Source organism: Carlito syrichta, unplaced genomic scaffold, assembly GCF_000164805.1.
Source record: "Carlito syrichta isolate Samal-C Ts95f unplaced genomic scaffold, Tarsius_syrichta-2.0.1 Scaffold303073, whole genome shotgun sequence".
Classification (NCBI taxonomy): Eukaryota; Metazoa; Chordata; class Mammalia; order Primates; family Tarsiidae; genus Carlito; species Carlito syrichta.
Window position 1 is genome coordinate 147,633 of NW_007247169.1, and position 18,237 is coordinate 165,869.

At 41.4% G+C, this 18,237-nt stretch overlaps 3 protein-coding genes and 1 pseudogene across 3 annotated transcripts; 2 read left to right on the top strand and 2 right to left on the bottom strand.

Annotated features, from left to right (window-relative positions):
- Nucleotides 1-436: 436 nt before the first annotated feature.
- LOC103259967 lies at nucleotides 437-15,487 on the bottom strand. Its single transcript, XM_021712102.1, has 3 exons — nucleotides 15,081-15,487; nucleotides 2,208-2,351; nucleotides 437-967 (listed from the first exon to the last, which is right to left on the bottom strand). Exons 1-3 carry the CDS (start codon nucleotides 15,485-15,487, stop codon nucleotides 505-507), a joined length of 1,014 nt encoding a protein of 337 aa, XP_021567777.1. The 3' UTR covers nucleotides 437-504.
- On the top strand, nucleotides 1,956-2,336 carry LOC103259960 (histone H2B type 1-F/J/L). The gene has a single exon (XM_008057609.1). The coding sequence runs from the start codon at nucleotides 1,956-1,958 to the stop codon at nucleotides 2,334-2,336; it is 381 nt and encodes a 126-aa protein (XP_008055800.1).
- A 942-nt stretch (nucleotides 15,488-16,429) lies between the features above and the next one.
- Nucleotides 16,430-16,925, bottom strand: LOC103259968 (annotated as a pseudogene).
- A 397-nt stretch (nucleotides 16,926-17,322) lies between these two features.
- LOC103259958 (histone H2B type 1) lies at nucleotides 17,323-17,703 on the top strand. The gene has a single exon (XM_008057608.1). It carries the CDS (start codon nucleotides 17,323-17,325, stop codon nucleotides 17,701-17,703), a length of 381 nt encoding a protein of 126 aa, XP_008055799.1.
- Nucleotides 17,704-18,237: the final 534 nt, after the last annotated feature.

Consider the following 18,237-nt stretch of genomic DNA (forward strand, 5'->3'; position numbering starts at 1 on the left):
AGAGACCGAGGAAAATCTGTGCAATGTTTGTGAAACTCCTGACCTTTGCACAACAGTGTGCAAGTGTACAATGTTATCTTGAACTCTTGATTTCCTTTTTCCGGGCTCCAGTGCCAAATACTTACACTAATTTTGTATGCTTTTCTCCTGTTGACCAGTCTTACCCCAGATTTAAGGGGAAGACTCAGCCAAAAACCTTAAAAGAACGCGAAATCTTGTTTCCCGTACTCTACAAATGAAGTCGTCGTAATCTTCTATACGTGGTTTTTTCCTCGGGTCTTGGGCTTTTTTTGGGGGGGGGCCTCAGCACACGCCCAACCCACTTAAAAGTTACAGTCGCGAGGTGAAGGTCGGGATAAAAAACCTAGCAGCCCCGCCTACACTCCCTCCGACCCCCCCCCTCGTTTGTATGGACAGTGCTACTTGAGGCACAGCGCTTTAATATGAAAGCGTAGGTGGCTCTTAAAAGAGCCTTTGTGTTTTGGTACTCGCCCAAAGTGCACTTTATGCTCTCTCTCCACGAATGCGGCGGGCGAGCTGGATGTCCTTGGGCATGATGGTCACTCGCTTGGCATGAATGGCGCACAGGTTGGTGTCCTCGAAGAGCCCCACCAGGTAGGCCTCGCAGGCCTCCTGCAGCGCCATCACGGCCGAGCTCTGGAAGCGCAGGTCGGTCTTGAAGTCCTGCGCGATCTCGCGCACCAGGCGCTGGAACGGCAGTTTGCGGATCAGCAGCTCGGTGGACTTCTGGTAGCGGCGGATCTCGCGCAGGGCCACGGTGCCGGGCCGGTAGCGGTGGGGCTTCTTCACGCCGCCGGTGGCCGGGGCGCTCTTGCGGGCCGCCTTGGTGGCCAGCTGCTTGCGCGGCGCCTTCCCGCCGGTGGACTTGCGCGCTGTCTGTTTCGTCCGAGCCATGACAAAAGACCGTGAAGCTTGTTTGCAACTGTAGCAACTGCCGGACTTGCTCCTTTTTATAAAGACAAAGTCCTTCTGATTGGTCCGAATCTTCAAATTTCGCGCCCTGAGTTAAGTAATCTGATAGGCCTTGATGATTGGCTCCCAGGACTCATTTGAGAAAATGATAATCAATGGCAAGAAGTCTTTTTTCTTACTTTTAGTTGTCCTTTGTTATGTATTTTGTGTCTTCCCGTATTATGTATCTTATTTGATTTTATTTTAATCAATTTAAAGTTTGGGAGGAGACGGAAATGAACGTTCCGCAGTTCCGGAGCGATTTTTAAAAGTCCGCGTTTGAAAGTAATTGGTCGAGCCCAGTTTCCTCCCTTACATTTTGATATCTGGCTTTGAATATATGTCTTTCTTTAGCTATATAAGCACTCTAACTTTTTAACTTCTGAATTTTACACTGACAAGACACTCCGTTCCTAGGGAGCATTAAAGTACCTCCGCTGTTTAAATACGTCGATATTCACTAGCATTATTTTGAGAACACTTAAATGTTTTGCCATTTTCTTATTCTCTAAGAATTAGCTCTTCACAGATACTTTCAAAACCAGAAACTGAAATTTGGTACGAAACTAGAGACATAAACTTAGATCTTTTTTCTGTTTAGATCCACATCTAGAGAGACAGGATTGTGTTACAGTAGATATTACTGACAAGACATTATTCTTCTTCTTTTTTTTTTTTTCTTTTTTTTTCCCCCGCTGTTTAGATCGAAAAACTCGGTTTTGATTTGTTTGGTTTGGTTTGGTTTGGTTTGGTTTTTGATGGTGCACAACAGTCTTCAGGATATGTTCTTCACAGATATCCAATCACAAAGTAGATTTGAAATCGCTTTATTTGCATAAAATATTTTTATTGGCTGAATTGATCCAATCAGGAATTGAGAAAGACAGAGTGCTATTTGCATAAAAGACCTACAAAAAAAGGGCAAGCTGTACTGTTAATCGTCCGTCTTACGGTCTTTCTTGCTTCTGGAGGTTTGCTTAGTCATGCCTGAGCCTACTAAGTCCGCTCCTGCCCCGAAGAAGGGCTCCAAGAAAGCGGTCACCAAAGCGCAGAAGAAGGATGGCAAGAAGCGCAAGCGCAGCCGCAAGGAGAGCTACTCTGTGTACGTGTACAAGGTGTTGAAGCAGGTCCACCCCGACACCGGCATCTCGTCCAAGGCCATGGGCATCATGAACTCATTTGTCAACGACATCTTCGAGCGCATCGCGAGCGAGGCGTCGCGCCTGGCGCATTACAACAAGCGCTCGACCATCACTTCCCGGGAGATCCAGACGGCCGTGCGCCTGCTGCTACCGGGGGAACTGGCCAAGCACGCTGTGTCCGAGGGCACCAAGGCTGTCACTAAGTACACCAGCTCCAAGTAAATGTGCTTATAGTCGCTGTATAACCCAAAGGCTCTTTTCAGAGCCACCTACTCGTCTCAATTGAGAGCTTTAATTCTGCCTTGCTGCCATATTCTTAGGAGATGTTGCAAATAGCTATACTTCGCCCTTTTCTCTAGCCTATTCTGGCTACATATGTTTAACTATCTTTTGCCTTATTGAGTAGATGATCTGGGCAAATACAGAATTGAGAACTGTCCTCATAGCCAAAGATTATATTCTGGCTTTGAATTTTATTTTATTTTATTTGAGTTGGTGTCTCACTCTGTCACCCAGACTGGAGCGCAGTGGCACGCTCCCGGCCACCGCAGCCTCGAACTGCTGGGCTCTGGCAATACTTCGGCCTCAGCCTTCCAGGTAGCTGGAACTACAGGCGTGCGCTACCACGCCCGACTAGTTTTTTTTTTATTTTATTGTAGAGATGAGGTCTCGCCAAGTTGCCCAGGCAGTTACAGAACCCGCGGGCTCAGACAATCCACTCACCTCAGCCTCCCAAAGCGCTGGGATTACAGGCTGAGCCACAAAAAGTAACTCGGCATCATTTCGTCTGGGGCAGGTAAGTTTGAGTTGTCAGGACGAATTGGAAATGTATTGGGCGTCTTTAGCCGTTCTAGACAGCATAATAGTGCCTTTATTAAACTGTTAAAAATAGGTAATACACTTATTCTTGGCCAAAAGGCCGAAAAGCAATAATGTGGCCTTTGAAAGTTAGAGGAGTTAGTATCTAATGGAAGGTAAGAATTTCAGTGTCCTAGGAAGGAAACTTTATGAAAACGATAACTCAAACTTTTAGAGAAGGAGTTTTAGACGTCTATGAAAAAGTTTAAAAGGATGGCATAGAGAAACAATAACCAGCTGGTAACAATGTTTTTCTTTTGTGTAAGAATGACTGGCGGTCAGCCAAGAGGCTAGGCTTGAGCAATCTTATCTCGAAAAGGCCAAGAGGAATAAAAAATTTTAAAGAACAAAAAAGAAAATACAATTTTTGCTGTGGATTATTTAGACGCTGAGATTGAAAACTAATGGCAAAGTAATATTGGCCCTTCCCTTTCTGTCCTTGATTTTTGTTAACTCCACGTTCATGAGCATTTTTCCCTGTTGGATCATGGAGTTGGCAGGGTGGCAGGAGGTAAGAGAGTAATACTGTAAGATACTACATCTGAAGTATACCAAAAATGTTTCCTTAAAGTGTTGGGTAGATGGACTCAGAGTTTATTCATTCCTTTAATGAGAGTGAGAGTCTATTAATTTACAGAAAATACTTGACAGCAGGATAGAAATGATCCCTGTCCTTTCCTGGATTGAAGTCTAAAATGGATATTAAAACAATAAGCTCACAAACTAACAGGAGGAAGCACAAAATGGATAATCACTTTTTTCTTTTAACTGGCTTTGATGGAGCTGAATTTAAATTGCCAAAAGCTGATTTAACATAACCTTGAAATTGCTGGAGGCAATTTTGGAGGCAAGGTGGAACAAAAGAGCCAAGATAAGAGGAGCCAGCAATGTGAATTTTGAAAACTGATTCTTGCCTTTTGAGGGCAGCAGCCAAGTAGGAGTGTGTGAGGGGAGGAGAGGAGGGAGGGAGAAAGCCAAAGTTGGACTACAGTTAAGAGATCATAGCAAATCTTCATGTAAATTTGTGTAAATAATGTGTTTAATGTTTTTTTTTTTCTCATGTGCACCTGAATGAATAAGTGTTTGATATCCCAGGAAGTGACAGACAAAATAGTCACTAGTTAATAAAAGTAAAAGTCTATTTCTTCCCCAAACAAAAAACAGCTCATACCTGGAATGGAAGCTCTAATTTTCCTAGGAAAATTCATTTCCATATGTGTATGATGTGTGTTTTTCTACAATTCAAAGTATTCTCAAATATACTGTGCCACTGAGTTCTGCTATAAAGGACCATCACAACAGCAAATGGGATGGATGAAACAAGCAGGATTAGTAGCCTGTGAGATGTGTTAGACATAGAGAAAGTCAGTAGGGTCTGTGTGTACTACACAAAGATAGGGAGAGAAAAATCAATCAAGAAGAGCCAAATAATTGTGAGACACCAAATATTTATAAAATACTCAATATGTATGAAGTCTTAAATTGACCACCATTGTTAACACCCATTTTTGCCTATCCTATTTGCCTTCTGCAGTCAACACGCATATAAAATAGTCACAGCTCCTCATTGTGTCACTGGTGAACAATATGGGTGGCTGTAAACTTGTCCCTGTATCTCTCCAATAAAGCAAGCATGTGTTGGCTTCAAATAGCTTTCATCTACTCAGCCCACTTGTATATCATCAACTCTGGTTCTGAAAACTACCCTCTCATTAGGGAAAATATGCAGGAAAAGGAAAAGATCTCGAACATATGACATACATAGCCAAAGAGTCAAGAAGTAAGACTGTCTTTTTAACTTATCTGAAATGTGTTAACTTGCTGAATCTCTTTTCCCTTGTTTCTTGCTATGTTTAAAAATTATTTACTAATATTAAATGTCATAGAACCCAGGAAACTTAAATTGGCCTGTGATCCTTTCTTTCCATGACCTCCAGAATTGCCTGCCTGGTACTTATTTGGAGGCTACCATTACATTAAGGTACTTTCCCACACAGTGAGAATGACACAGTGTAACTCTGTTATTCTTAATATACCTCTTCTACCTTGTAGTCCAAGATGCCTGTTCCAGCTCCAGGTATCATGTTCACGCTTCCTCCCTAAGGAAGGAAAAAAAGTAAGTTTCCACTGTTAATGGAAACTGAGGGACTTTAGAAAATGCCACCCCAAAATATATTACTGTGAGCTTTAAGCTGAGGGCACTCAGGGAACAGCAATAATGTGTAGGGGGTCAAGGGAAAATTTTCCTTTGCCCTCTGAAGTTTCACTGAAAATCACTGGCCAAAAGGCAGTGTAACAAAAGAAAAAGCACACCAATTTATTTGATCATAGTTTCACGTGACACCTAAGCCTTCAAAAACAAGTTCCAAATATACAGGGGAAACTATCCATTTTTTTATGCTTAGTTTCAGCAAAGTATGTGCAGCTGTGTAGACATATGATTGGACAAAAAGGACAAATCTAATGTTCAGAGACTGGAGAAACAGCAAGGCCTATTTGTTGGGATTCTTCTTGACCTGTCTGAGCCTGTATTTCTCCCTTGTGGGTATGAGACAAGACCCTCTCTGGAATGGAAGTCTTATACCTACTTTCAAACGAAGTTTGGACATATAATTTTTTTATGGCCAACTTGTACACAGAAAGCCAGGAGTAAAGTTGGAATTATATTTTTAGGATTTATGGCTGACTCAGGAAAATGAGTTCTGGTTTCTATAACCACCTTGGGTAAAGGGGTTTCTAATTTTTATGACTAGCCTCAGGGGAGAATGAGAGGTCAGAAGAGGGTAGAAATTCAGAGGAAAAATTTTGCTTCTGATGTCTTCATTTTGGAATATCATTTTCTGAACCCCAACAAATGCAAGGAGGGGCTTTCTCTGAACTTCCCCTTATCTCACTGTAGACAGACCCTTCAAAGGAACTCATTACTTCCCAAGTAATGTCATCAACTAGTAAAGATTAAACTCATATCACAAGAGAGGAAACTGGAAGTCAACACCACCCAGAGTCCGTCTCAGGCTATCACTGTTTCTTCTGAGGACCCACTTATGTTTCCAAAAAATTATTTACTTTCTCCTAAATTGTCTACATCCCATCCTCTTTTCCTATATCCTATGAAAGAGATGCACAAGCTTCTAGAATCTCACTGGGTTATTGGGTATTCACTTTTCTTTCATGGGATTTCCCCTTGCACATAACAAATAGGTATACCATTTTTTTTCCTGTTATTCCGCCCACTGTACATTTATTTCCTAGACTCAAACCCTGAGGGTACAGAAAATGTGTTCCCTTTCCTACAAAACCCACAAAATAGTATAATGCCTGCCATCCTTGCTAATACACCATTGATCAAAAATAGTGGCTATACGTAGCTCCAAAGCATTTGGAAGTTTACTGAATTAACGGAAAACAAACTTTAGAGAACTATATGACAATCCCTAACTCAACTCTGTCCTGAAGACAATATAAACAAGACAAGAAGAATAGTTCTTAGAGGCTAACTGATGAGTTTTTATATCTGTGTGTAGTTGGACACTGAAATTTCCAGCGCAAAAACAAATAAATTATAAACACTGGCAAGATTTGCTTCAGTTGGCAAGATAATAAAACAATACAACTCTAACTAGAATCAGATGTTCATTCTCTGTTGAACAGTGCTAGGAATCCAAATGTAACTGTTTGTAATCAGCAAAGGACTAGTGAAATCAGAAGCACACCTTGAAAAGTGAAGGCAGGGCTACATGGTCAGACTCAATGCCTACTATGAATGAAGTTGGGTTGAATTTGAAGTCTGTTGGTACTCTACTGTTTTAAATATCCATTTTCTCATCTCACTGAAGAAGATATATACCTATTAGAGTTAATGTTCTTTCTGCACTGGCCTCCCCCCACCCCAGTAAGAATCAGCCTTGCCCTTTGCTTTAAATAGCTCAGTTCTCTCACTTCAAGATATCCTGTCATGTTTCTTAAAGCTCTCCACACCTGAAAAGTCTACCTTACTTAAATGTGCTTATCATTCAATCAAACCACAAAAGTAAGCCAGACATGGTCCTTATTACCCAGAACATGAAACATTGTCCTAAGAAAGAAAGAATAATGCATACAACATATCAACCTAAAATAATCAAAAGGGTCAGAATGTAATTTATAGAGAATGTATTCAAGCACAAAGTGTGAGGATAAACCATCAGGAATTGCCAACTTCAAAAAATGGAGTCAGTATTCTGAAGTAAGGAAGTGGTGATTTTATTTATACAGGCAAAAATAGAAAATAGTAGCAGGATTACAGCATGATTTATACATGGTTGGCACATAGTTACAGAAATCTGATTGGTTATTGGCAATGTTTCCTCTTGAGAAGGGTATATTTAACACTTTTTAATAGAGGGTGTAATACTCATGGTTTTTTGGTCATCTGTCATAAGCAAAACAAGACAAAAAAGGGGAAGATAATCCTTAACAGGAGTCATTAAAAAGAAGGGAGAAGGACCCAGAAACTGTGGCTCATGCACACCTGTAATCTCAGTACTTTAGGAGACAGGTAAAAGAATTGATTGAGACCAGGAGTTCAAGTACATATATACAGAACATTTTTTTGTAAGTATATGTGACTCAGATCATCGTCACCTATCACTCAAGGTTTACTGTTTTGGAAATTCCAACTGCTCTTAAGATATAGCACAGCAATAGAATATGCTTAAAATTAGAATTTTGAGGCCCACTACCTGGATTGAAATTTGCTTCATCATTTATCAGCTGGGTCACCTTAGATATTATGCAGAAATATTCAGCATATTTTCTCATTTGTAGAGCAGAAAGAATAGGGTAATTTCATAACGATGAGGCAACTTGCTCAAGCTTATTCAGTTAGTCCTAACAGAGAATTGTGACTTCTATTTCACTGTTTTTTCTACCACAATCAAGAAAGATGGGGGACTTCTGCGCAAGGATTTTAGAAGAAGTCACAGAGTCTCTAGCCCCCCATCCCCACCCCCCTACACCCTCCGGTCTCTCAATTCACAGCATGAATTGAGTTGTTCTCTGAGGTGCCTTATGTTCTCTGAGGTTCCTTATGTTCCCAAAGTTCGGACCTGCCAAATAAGAAAACAATTCTCTCTAGTTTATCCCCTGAATTTTTATTAACTGAACTCATGTCACAGGAAGAAAGACCAAGTCTGCCAACAAACCAATGTCTGCTCTGCAGGCCTATCAGACTTTGTCCAAGGCCACTGTACATTCTTCAAGCCCATTGAATTCCCCCTAAAAATCATCTACTATCCCTCTAAAAATCATCCACACCTCTTCATCTCACATTCCCCTAAGAAGTAGGATATATAAGCATCTGGACTTTACTGGAATATTGGGTAATCACTGTGATTTTCTCCCTTGTACATATTAATACAGCTGTATGCCTTTTATTAGACTGCCTTTTTAAAAATGATTATCAGGCCAGGAACCATGGCTCATGCCTGTAATCCCAGAATTTTAGAAGGCCAAGGTGAGAGACCAGCCTGGGCAAATTGGTGATACCTCATCTCTACAATAAATCAAAAAATTAGCCGGGCAGGTTGGGGCATGCCTGTAGTTCCCCCTACTTGGAAGACTGAGGTGGAAGGATTGCCTAAGCCCAGCAGGTCGATGCTGTGGTGACCGGGAGCATGCCACTGCCTTCCAGCCTGGGTGACAGAGACTCCAACTCAAAAAACAAAAAAGATTTATCAGCAAATCTTCAGAGGACAAGAGAAAGTTTTTCCCTTGGCCGCTGTAACACCAACTCCTAGTCCCCATTTTCACACAGATAAATCACATAAATTTGTGGAGGTAGAAACTCTGACTGTTTAACCTCTTTCTTCCTCCTGGGTCCACAGTGAAATCTCCCAACCTCTCCTATAGTCAGGCGTGCCTTTTTAGCTAAGTTCCTGCCAATGAAACACAAATAAAAGTAAAATTTGACATTTTTAGGCCTGGGGTATAACAATCTTCCACAGAGGATTTTTCCATGTTCTAGCCCCTTTCAGAGCAAATGTGGAAGTCACATTTAGAAATGGCTAAAGACAGAGGGTATTTAGGCTCCAGAACCACTGCTTAGAAGAAAGAACTGCCTGCTGATAGACCTCATATCACCAGAAAATATGTGTGTTGTGTTGAGTCACTGAAGCTTGGGAGTTTATCTTTAATATACTCTACATTAAAGCAGGATTCAGAATCCTAATTTCTGGCTGTTGTTGTTTTGTTTTATCTTGTTTTGGTCTTCTCCTTTATCTTTGCTGAAAATCATAATTTCTAAAAAGAAATGCAGTCACTTCTTGCTGGATGAATCTTTAGGTCAAGATACTCCCTCAGCAGGGCTCAGTGGCTAAGCCTGTAATCCCTCGCCTTTGGGAGGCTGAGGTGAGTGGATTGCCTGAGCCGCGGGTTCGAGACCCACCTGGGCAGCGAGACCTCATCTCTACAATAAATCAAAAAATCAGCCAAGCATGGTAGCGCATGCCTGTAATTCCGCTACTCGGAAGGCTGAGGAGGAAGGATTGCCGGAACCCAGCAGGTCAAGGCTGTGGTGGCCGGGAGCGGCCACTGCACTCCAGTCTGGGCGCCCGAGTGAGACTCCAACTAAAAAAAAAAAAAAAGATACTCCCTCTGTATATGAAAGAAAATATTTCATAAGCCAGAGAAAAGCAAAGCAAAATGTTGATGAGTTTCTCACCAAGCGTTAACCAGAGAATCAGCTATAGAACTTCTGTCCTCAACCAAGGATATTTCAAATCTGGATGTGACCATAAGGATAAGGCAATTTCATTGTATATGTTGCCCCTTGTATCCTCAATTAGAAAAGCTCAGGAAGAAAATAGAGAGTCTGTAATACTGACATCACTCCCCTAAAAGTCTAGTAGCATTATCCAAACAAATCTAGAACTCCCAGACATATGTTCTGTCCTCCATCACTTACAAAAAAAAGTGAAAGTAACAGACCATATACCATAAATAAAATCCCTGGATCTCACACTGAAATATAGCCTCTCTCAACGTAAAAAGTTCAGAAGATATGTGATCTCTCAACTTTCTGCTAAGGTTTAACTAGGGCTCAAGATCAGTTACTGAGAACATGTATCACTCTCATTATAATTTTATTTATAAGTTATGGGTTTGGCCATTATATCATAACGGTTAAGGAGATTTTAATATAGAGTTCTGTTGGCCATAGGATGAACAGTTTTTTTGGGTTTTTTTTGTATTTGGGAACTCATCCATAAAAAGGAAATCTCAGAAAATGTACTTGTCACAGCATATAAAGCATTTTTCTAATTATGTTTGAGTTTTCTTCTAAAAAAAATAAAATAATAGTAGTGATTTTATAGAACCTCAGACCTTTTTTTATTTTATTTCATAATTTATCAAATTAAAGTACTCATTCCTTAACTCCTGGTATCCCTGAATCAAGCTGGCAGTTCTCCACAGGGTTAGCACTCAGCTGTTCTTGCCCCTGCTGATGTGGCAGAAAGGGGGGTTGGTAGCAGTTAAAGATATTTCCTTTTGAAAGCCAAGTTGCAAGCTCTAAAGACCCACCAGGCTGGTTTTGTTTGAAAAGGCCAAATGGCTAGAGACTGATGGCTCTCATGGAAATGCAAAAGAGTAACTAATTCACAGACTTATCCAAAACCCCTCTTCTGAAGTTGAGGGTTTACAACCCTGCAGTTCCTGGAAACCATTTGTTCTTTGAAAGATCTGATTTTTCTGAACACCACCTTGGTAAATTCCAAAGGAGACGTGTAATCGCTCAACAGGACCTCCCTTTCTTACCTAAACAAAGGTATAAGACCCCACTTCCGTTCTGCAGGGCTCGATTTGGATGCATTAGCTCCTCGAACCTGCGGGGCCAGCCAGCATAATAAAGTGCCACTTCTTATAATAGTCTTGGTGTCATCATCTCTCTTGTCTTCCCACTACACTGCCTCCTGGTTCACTGTCTTAAGTGAGTATCCTTCAGGACATGGAGCAATACTTTTGTAAAAACAGTGAAATGCATGAATCAGAACTGATTTACCTAAAAGTTCCAGCTTGAAAAAAACTAGAGGACCATAGTTTTATATAGTTGGTTATCAGAGCTGTGTCCATCACCCCAGTTATACTCCCAACACAGATCCCGTGCAACCTATTTTTCTTCTCTGTGGAATGATCTTCTTGCAAACATATGAAAATCTTGCTTTCTTCCAGACTTCAGGACTCAGTCTTACAGAGACTATAGGAAAACTTTCCCTTTGCCTTCTGAACTTTCACTCACAAATCAATGAAAAAGAAGCAGATTAATAAGAGAGAAGGCATACAAAGTAACATGCATGGAAGAGAACCACAGAGCATTAATCATCTAACCCATGTTTTAGTTCATAGTTTGGATGACTCCTCCATACATGTGAGCATGTATTAAGTGTGTTACACTTTTCTCTTGTTAATGTTTTATTATAAGAGTGTCAACCATGAACCTTCATGATGGGGGGAAAAAGAGATCACCCCCTTTCTGACCCTGCAATAATATTTTTTGTAAAAGAACAGTAAATTTTTAGAAAAGTGACCAAAGAACTTTGAGTCTCTAGGAACAACGACTAAGGGGAAGACAGATGGCAGATTAAGACTGATTAGCACAACTTGCTATATAGATTCCTTCAGTGCATATCTAGACCCATAAGGATGAAAGCTGTCTTCACTGGTTAACTGTCGTTCTCACTGATAGACAGGGGGGTGGGATTTGTTTTCGTCTTTGTAAATTTATGTCATTTTAAGGCAAATGGAGGCAGAAGAGTTTTTCTGCCTCTGCTGCTTCTAACTTTTCAGATCAACAATCCTCATGCCATACGGGCATACTTTGAGGTGGCAGATTGTAGTCTGCCACACTGTAAAAAGCTCTAACTCAGCTTCCAATTTCAAAGTCCTAATAACTGCAAAAAAAAAAAAACTTAATAAAAACTTAAAAAGACATAAAAGAAAATAAAAACACCCTAGGCCTCGTTTTTATACTTGGAGCACAATGGAGACTAAAAATAAAGCAGAACTTGCTTAAATAAAGACAGATACAGACTCCTATGTTCAATTCCCTTCAGGACCTTGCATTTTATCCAGTACAAATGCCAAATTTCTTACAGCAGCCTATGTGCAAAACAAGAATATACCACCCCAAAATATAAAAGATTGTTGAGCTGAAGACAATTAAAAAGCAGATATGAGAAAGCTCTCTGTCCTCTATTTGCCTATAAGAAGGATATAGATTTTACAAAAACAAAAAGGTATCCTAGCTACCCACCTTTTCACCAAGGAGAAAAAAAGTTAACCACTGACGACAGCTTTCACCCTCATGGGCCTACACCAGAGGAATGTATGCAACAAGCTTTATTAACTAGCCTTTATCTGAATTTTATTTACTTTTCCCCAGGTTACTGCCCCTAGAGATTCAAAGTCCTTTTCCTTTATCTTGCCACTTCTCCAAAAATGTGCTGTTCTTTGTTAAAGACCTTTGTTGAAACACTGAGTTGAATTTTAAAGCCACTACTTCTCTTGGTGTCTTTCATGTTTATGTAAAATATGTTTTAAACTTCTTCTTGGCTTTCTCTTGTTAATCTACCTTTTGTTACATGGGTTTGTTTTAACTAAAAACCTGTATGAGGTATGAGGATGGAAAGAACTATTCTTCCCTATACCTACAAGCCCCTACATGATCTGGCTTCCTTTTGTTTCTCCACCTTCATTTTCTATCACCCCCTGTTCTTTCCATATAGTCACTCTGGCACCTCAGCACTCTTCCTTCTCTTCTTCCTGAAGATATGCACATAGGTTGCTTCCTCACTTGTTTCGGCTCCTTGTTGAAATATTATCTCCTTAGTGAGGTTAGGTCTTTATTAGTTGCCTTATCTAAATTTTAGCTCCTCATGACATTCCTGATTCTAGCTTTGTTTTTCCATTTCTCACCATCTAACATATTACATATGTTATTTACTTATCTAGCTTATTTTCTGTCCATACTTATCTAGTTTATTTTCTGTCTATCCCAGAATCAAATGTTAATTCCATGAGAGTGAGAATTTTGTCTGTTTTGTGCTTTAGGAATATTTCCAATGCTTAGGCCAGCACTCGACACATTGTAGTCTCTCAACAAGTTCATTTGGAGTTAATTTTAAAATTCATCAATGTTAAAGAAATACTATTTAATCTAAGAGTAATAATGGCATCATAATTGGGTTTTAAAATGGCAGATACAAATCAAAATACTAAAGCAAAATATTATTTGTATTGCAAAAACTAAGGCAGTGGGATGAAGTAGTATAGATAAAACATGAAACTGGATGAGAGGCACATAGGCTTAATTAAACTATTCTTTTGTTTTCCATATATTCTGAAATGTCACATAGTTTTAAAATGTTTTAAAAATAAAACAGTATTTTCTTAAAGTGATAAACTGCTAAATAAGTAAATAAAGGTTATGAAGAAGGATCAACTGGATTCTCAAACAGGACTTGGTGCTAATCTGCACAGAAAAAGTCCCATATAAAGACAAAAAAGTATTTTGGTTGTCTGCCAGGAGGCCCAGGATAGTGCTGCTCCTCTTTGCAGCATCAGTACAAACTCAATACTGCCAGTCTTTGAAAGCAGCTTAATATTTCAGCATAGAACTCGCATTAGCCTTGCCCTCAGAAATTGTTATAAAAGTCAGGTGTTATTTACTCATTGCACCGAGATCAACAGTCATCAAGTAAGCTTCCTCTCTGGAAGAACAAAATATTCTCTCTGAAGACAAACTACAAGGAAAACATGGTTCAATTAGATAGCTGTGCTAAACCTAGAATCAAACAGGAGCTAATCAGAGTATTGGAATTTTGGTACCAATGAGTCTTCACCCCAGCTATCTACTGGAATCACCTGTGTTTTAATAATTACTATTGCCTTGGCCCATCATACACAAGCTCCAATTTAATTAGTCCTGATTGAACCCCAGGCAGATATTTTTATAAAATTTCCCTATGTGACTGTAATGTCACATTGAGACCACTGATCTATAATATGATCAGTTTAAGGGGTTTATTATGTGCACTTGCTTTATAGGTCATTTCATGCTATTGCATAAATATGTAGTTTGCAAAAACTCAAAAACTTGCTCCCAGTAACATTTCACCAGCAGGTTGCTTTTATTGAGATCCAAAACACCACTCAACGATATAGGCTACTTAAAGCAGTGTTCAGAATCACCTGAGGTAAACTGAATACAAAAGGGATGAGGCTACCACGCCTGGCTAATTTTCGGATATATTGTAGAAACAGGTCTCACCAAATTGCTCAGGTTGGTCTTGAACTCCTGAAGTCAGGCAATCCTCTCGCCTCCGCCTCCCAAAGTACTGGGATTACAGGCTTAAGCCACAGCGACCGGCCTTCTTTTAAACCCTGTCTAAAGATTCTGCACTTCTAACACAACCTCAGGTAACACATATGCTGCCAGTGGACAAATCAGAGTGGCAAAAGTGTAGAAGCAATCAATCTAATCTGCTTTGGGTTGTGCCAATAAACTTAGAATTCCTAATGTAGTGGGTGTAATTTTTTATATAGAATCAGCTATCAGCAAAATGCTCCACCAAAAAAAAAGTTTGCTCTATTTTTTTTCATTGATGGGATTGAGCAAGTTAACTTTTAACAAACACGAGAAAACAACCCATCATGCCTAAACCTGTGAAGACAGGTTTAGAAGGGATGAACTGCAAGTGCACTTACTTTGTTGATCCCAGTACCTTTGTAGAAAAAAAACCTTTATAATCTATGTAGTCAGTTAACCAAAAACCTTACACTTGACTACTGCCTCTTTCAAGCCACCTATACAACAATTTGCTATGGCCCATCACCTTAAGTCCAAGCATCCCGCAAAATACTAAACCCCAGCCCAGGAAGAAAAAGTAACACGCTTACAACCGGCAACTCAGCACTACCAGAAGACTAGTTGTAAAATAAAAACAGTAAAACCTGCCTAACCTCATTCTAATGTCCCAAACGCCACTAACCAGAAGCCACAGCTTTTTTCGGGTAAAGGTGGGTGGCTCTTAAAAGAGCCTTTGAGCTGGGAGGAATCTGAGAAAGCCTTACGCTCTCTCCCCACGAATGCGGCGGGCCAGCTGGATGTCCTTGGGCATGATAGTGACACGTTTGGCGTGGATGGCACACAGGTTGGTGTCCTCGAAGAGTCCCACCAGGTAGGCCTCGCACGCCTCCTGCAACGCCATCACAGCCGAACTCTGAAAGCGCAGGTCGGTCTTGAAGTCCTGTGCGATTTCCCTCACCAAGCGCTGAAACGGCAACTTACGGATCAGCAGCTCGGTAGACTTCTGGTAGCGGCGGATCTCGCGCAGAGCCACAGTGCCGGGGCGGTAGCGGTGGGGCTTCTTCACGCCGCCGGTGGCCGGAGCGCTTTTACGAGCCGCCTTGGTGGCCAGCTGCTTGCGCGGCGCCTTCCCGCCGGTGGACTTGCGAGCTGTCTGCTTAGTGCGAGCCATACTGAGGCAGAAAGACGCAAAACGTAAACTTGACTTTAAAAAACCCCAAGACGTGACCCTTATATATACACTTAGGAACATTCTGATTGGCCTGTTGATTTTCAAAAGCCCCGCGCAATAAAATTATTGGCTAAAAAGTCCAATGAGGTGATTGGCTAGCGGTGAACTATTAGAGAATCTGATTGGGCGAATCACTTCATTTTCGAATTCTGTTATAGACTGCGGTCAAAGAGTTTTCTAAAATGATAATCCCGCGCTTCTCCAACTGTGTATCCATAGCGAACCACTCTAAAATCTTAAAATTTGCTAATTCTTATTCAACAGATGACTTGCGAGCCTAGAGAGCCCTAGGATCACGTTTTGAGACATTCCCTTGTACTTTGTTTTCTTTTCTCGAGTCACCTAAGCTGCCATTGCCTGACTCCCCACTCTGTAACTTTTGATTTGGCTGGCTTCCTGGGTGGGATACCTAAAAAATAACGGGTAAAGTGCCTGGCCGAGGCGACAGGTAAACAGTATGCAAGAAGTGTTAATGGACGTCTATCATGTTGTCCCAAATGTTTTCCTTCGGTTCAGATATTTCAAAAGCCCAGGCTGCTTCCTCGATGTTCTAACAATCCTGTCGTTTGTCTTCATTTCGTCCTAATCATGACATTCTAGGGTTGCTGCCTCCACTAGCCTCTTCAACAGGGCAACTGGAACATTGGAGTGTCCCTGTACCTCTAAACACTACAAGGTTTTGCAAGTCTTACCGGAAATCCCTTCCTCCTAACTATAAAGCCCTTACAACAGAGATAGTAAACATTTTTCTCGTTGTTTGCCTAGACCACATCCCAACAGTAGTGTCACAGGACACCTAAGTTGCAATCAACTTAGTCACTTGTACAGTAAGGATCAAGGACACGTATTTTTTAAGATTGATAGATGCTATGACCATAGTTCTTACAATGAATCTGTTACGTGCTTTTCTGTGTGAAAATACAGAGGCAGTGAAAAGAGCCTTTGAAGCAAGGAAAAACTACACTCACTGATGTTTTGGTTACAGCACTTGCCCTTGGCCTTGTGGTCAACTCCGTGGTCTTCTTAGGCAACAACACGGCCTGGATGTTGGGGAGGACGCCACCCTGTGCCATGGTGACTTTACCCAGCAGCTTGTTGAGCTCCTCGTCGTTGCGGATGGCCAACTGCCGGTACCAGGGGATGATACCAATCTTCTTATTGTCGCGAGCAGCGTTGCCTGCCAGCTCTAGAATCTCTGCAATTACTCCCAACTTCGCCACCACGTACACTGGTGCGCCAGTGCCGACCCACTCGGAATAGTTCCCCTTGCGGAGAAAGCGGTGGACTCGGCTGACGAACCAACGCGAGAGAAGCAAGCTTTTGCCTTAGCGCAAGCCTTAGCGCAAGCCTTACCTCCCTGCTCTCTGCGTACTGACATAGGTGTTGAAACGATTGCCTAAAAGAAGCTCAGAGCTTCCGGTAAAGCGCAAGCAGATAGTTTTACTCTGCAGTAGCTTGGTAAAATAGTCTGTGCCGTTGCCTGAACACAAACTTTAGCCAATCAAAAAGCAGATGTTTAAAAAAATAAGACCACTTCTCGTTTTAGAACGTGATTATAGGTGAAAGGTCAAATTATTTAAGGTTGAGCTTCTGGAAGAACCAATGAGATTTAGGAATTAAGAAATGGCCTATCAGGTATTTAGATACTAAGCGATCCAATCAAAAACCGTAACTCAGCAATCCTAATTTGCATACGGAGCAAGCATATAATAAGGGCGTCCTTGTTCTCCAGAATCCTGCCTGTCGACTTTTGAGGTGATACCTCGGCTTTAAACATGCCTGAGCCAGCTAAATCTGCTCCTGCCCCGAAGAAGGGCTCCAAGAAAGCAGTAACAAAGGCACAGAAGAAGGACGGAAAGAAGCGCAAGCGCAGCCGCAAGGAAAGCTACTCCGTGTACGTGTACAAGGTGTTGAAACAGGTCCACCCCGACACCGGCATCTCGTCTAAAGCCATGGGTATCATGAACTCTTTCGTCAACGACATCTTCGAGCGCATCGCGGGGGAGGCGTCGCGTCTAGCGCATTACAACAAGCGCTCGACCATTACGTCCAGGGAGATCCAGACGGCCGTGCGCTTGCTGCTGCCCGGAGAGCTGGCCAAGCACGCAGTGTCCGAGGGCACTAAGGCTGTCACCAAGTATACCAGTTCTAAGTAAATTCGTTATCTGTCAGAACAACCCAAAGGCTCTTTTAAGAGCCACCCACTTCCTTTCTTAAAGATCTGTAATTCTTCAGGCATGCAGAGCAAAATAGCTAGGGAGATTATATGAGATGAAGCTTCGCTAGACTATCGAAACAGTTTTTCTTTTTTCTCTAGTTTGCGGAGATTAACAAGGAGTAAATGTGTATGCGCTTTAATAGTGGCCCTTAGTCTCTGATCTATAGCCACCCCCCTTCCCTTTTGTTTTTAGTTTCATTTTCTCCTAACCCTACTACACTTGATCGGAAGTAACTGGAAGTCTAGAGTTGGGTGATCCTGAGTCGAAACAAAAAAGGGCAGGTGGAGGAAGGGAGTAAAATCAGATTTAAGAAGGGATACAGAAAATGAAATTCTATCATTTTGTAATATGCTATTACCCTGTGAATGGATAGAGCTTATCCCAATGAGGGAGCATCAACACCTCTGCTGGTTGCATTTCTAAACCACAACAGATCTCTACCAGACATTCTTGTCTCCGTTGTTGCACGCC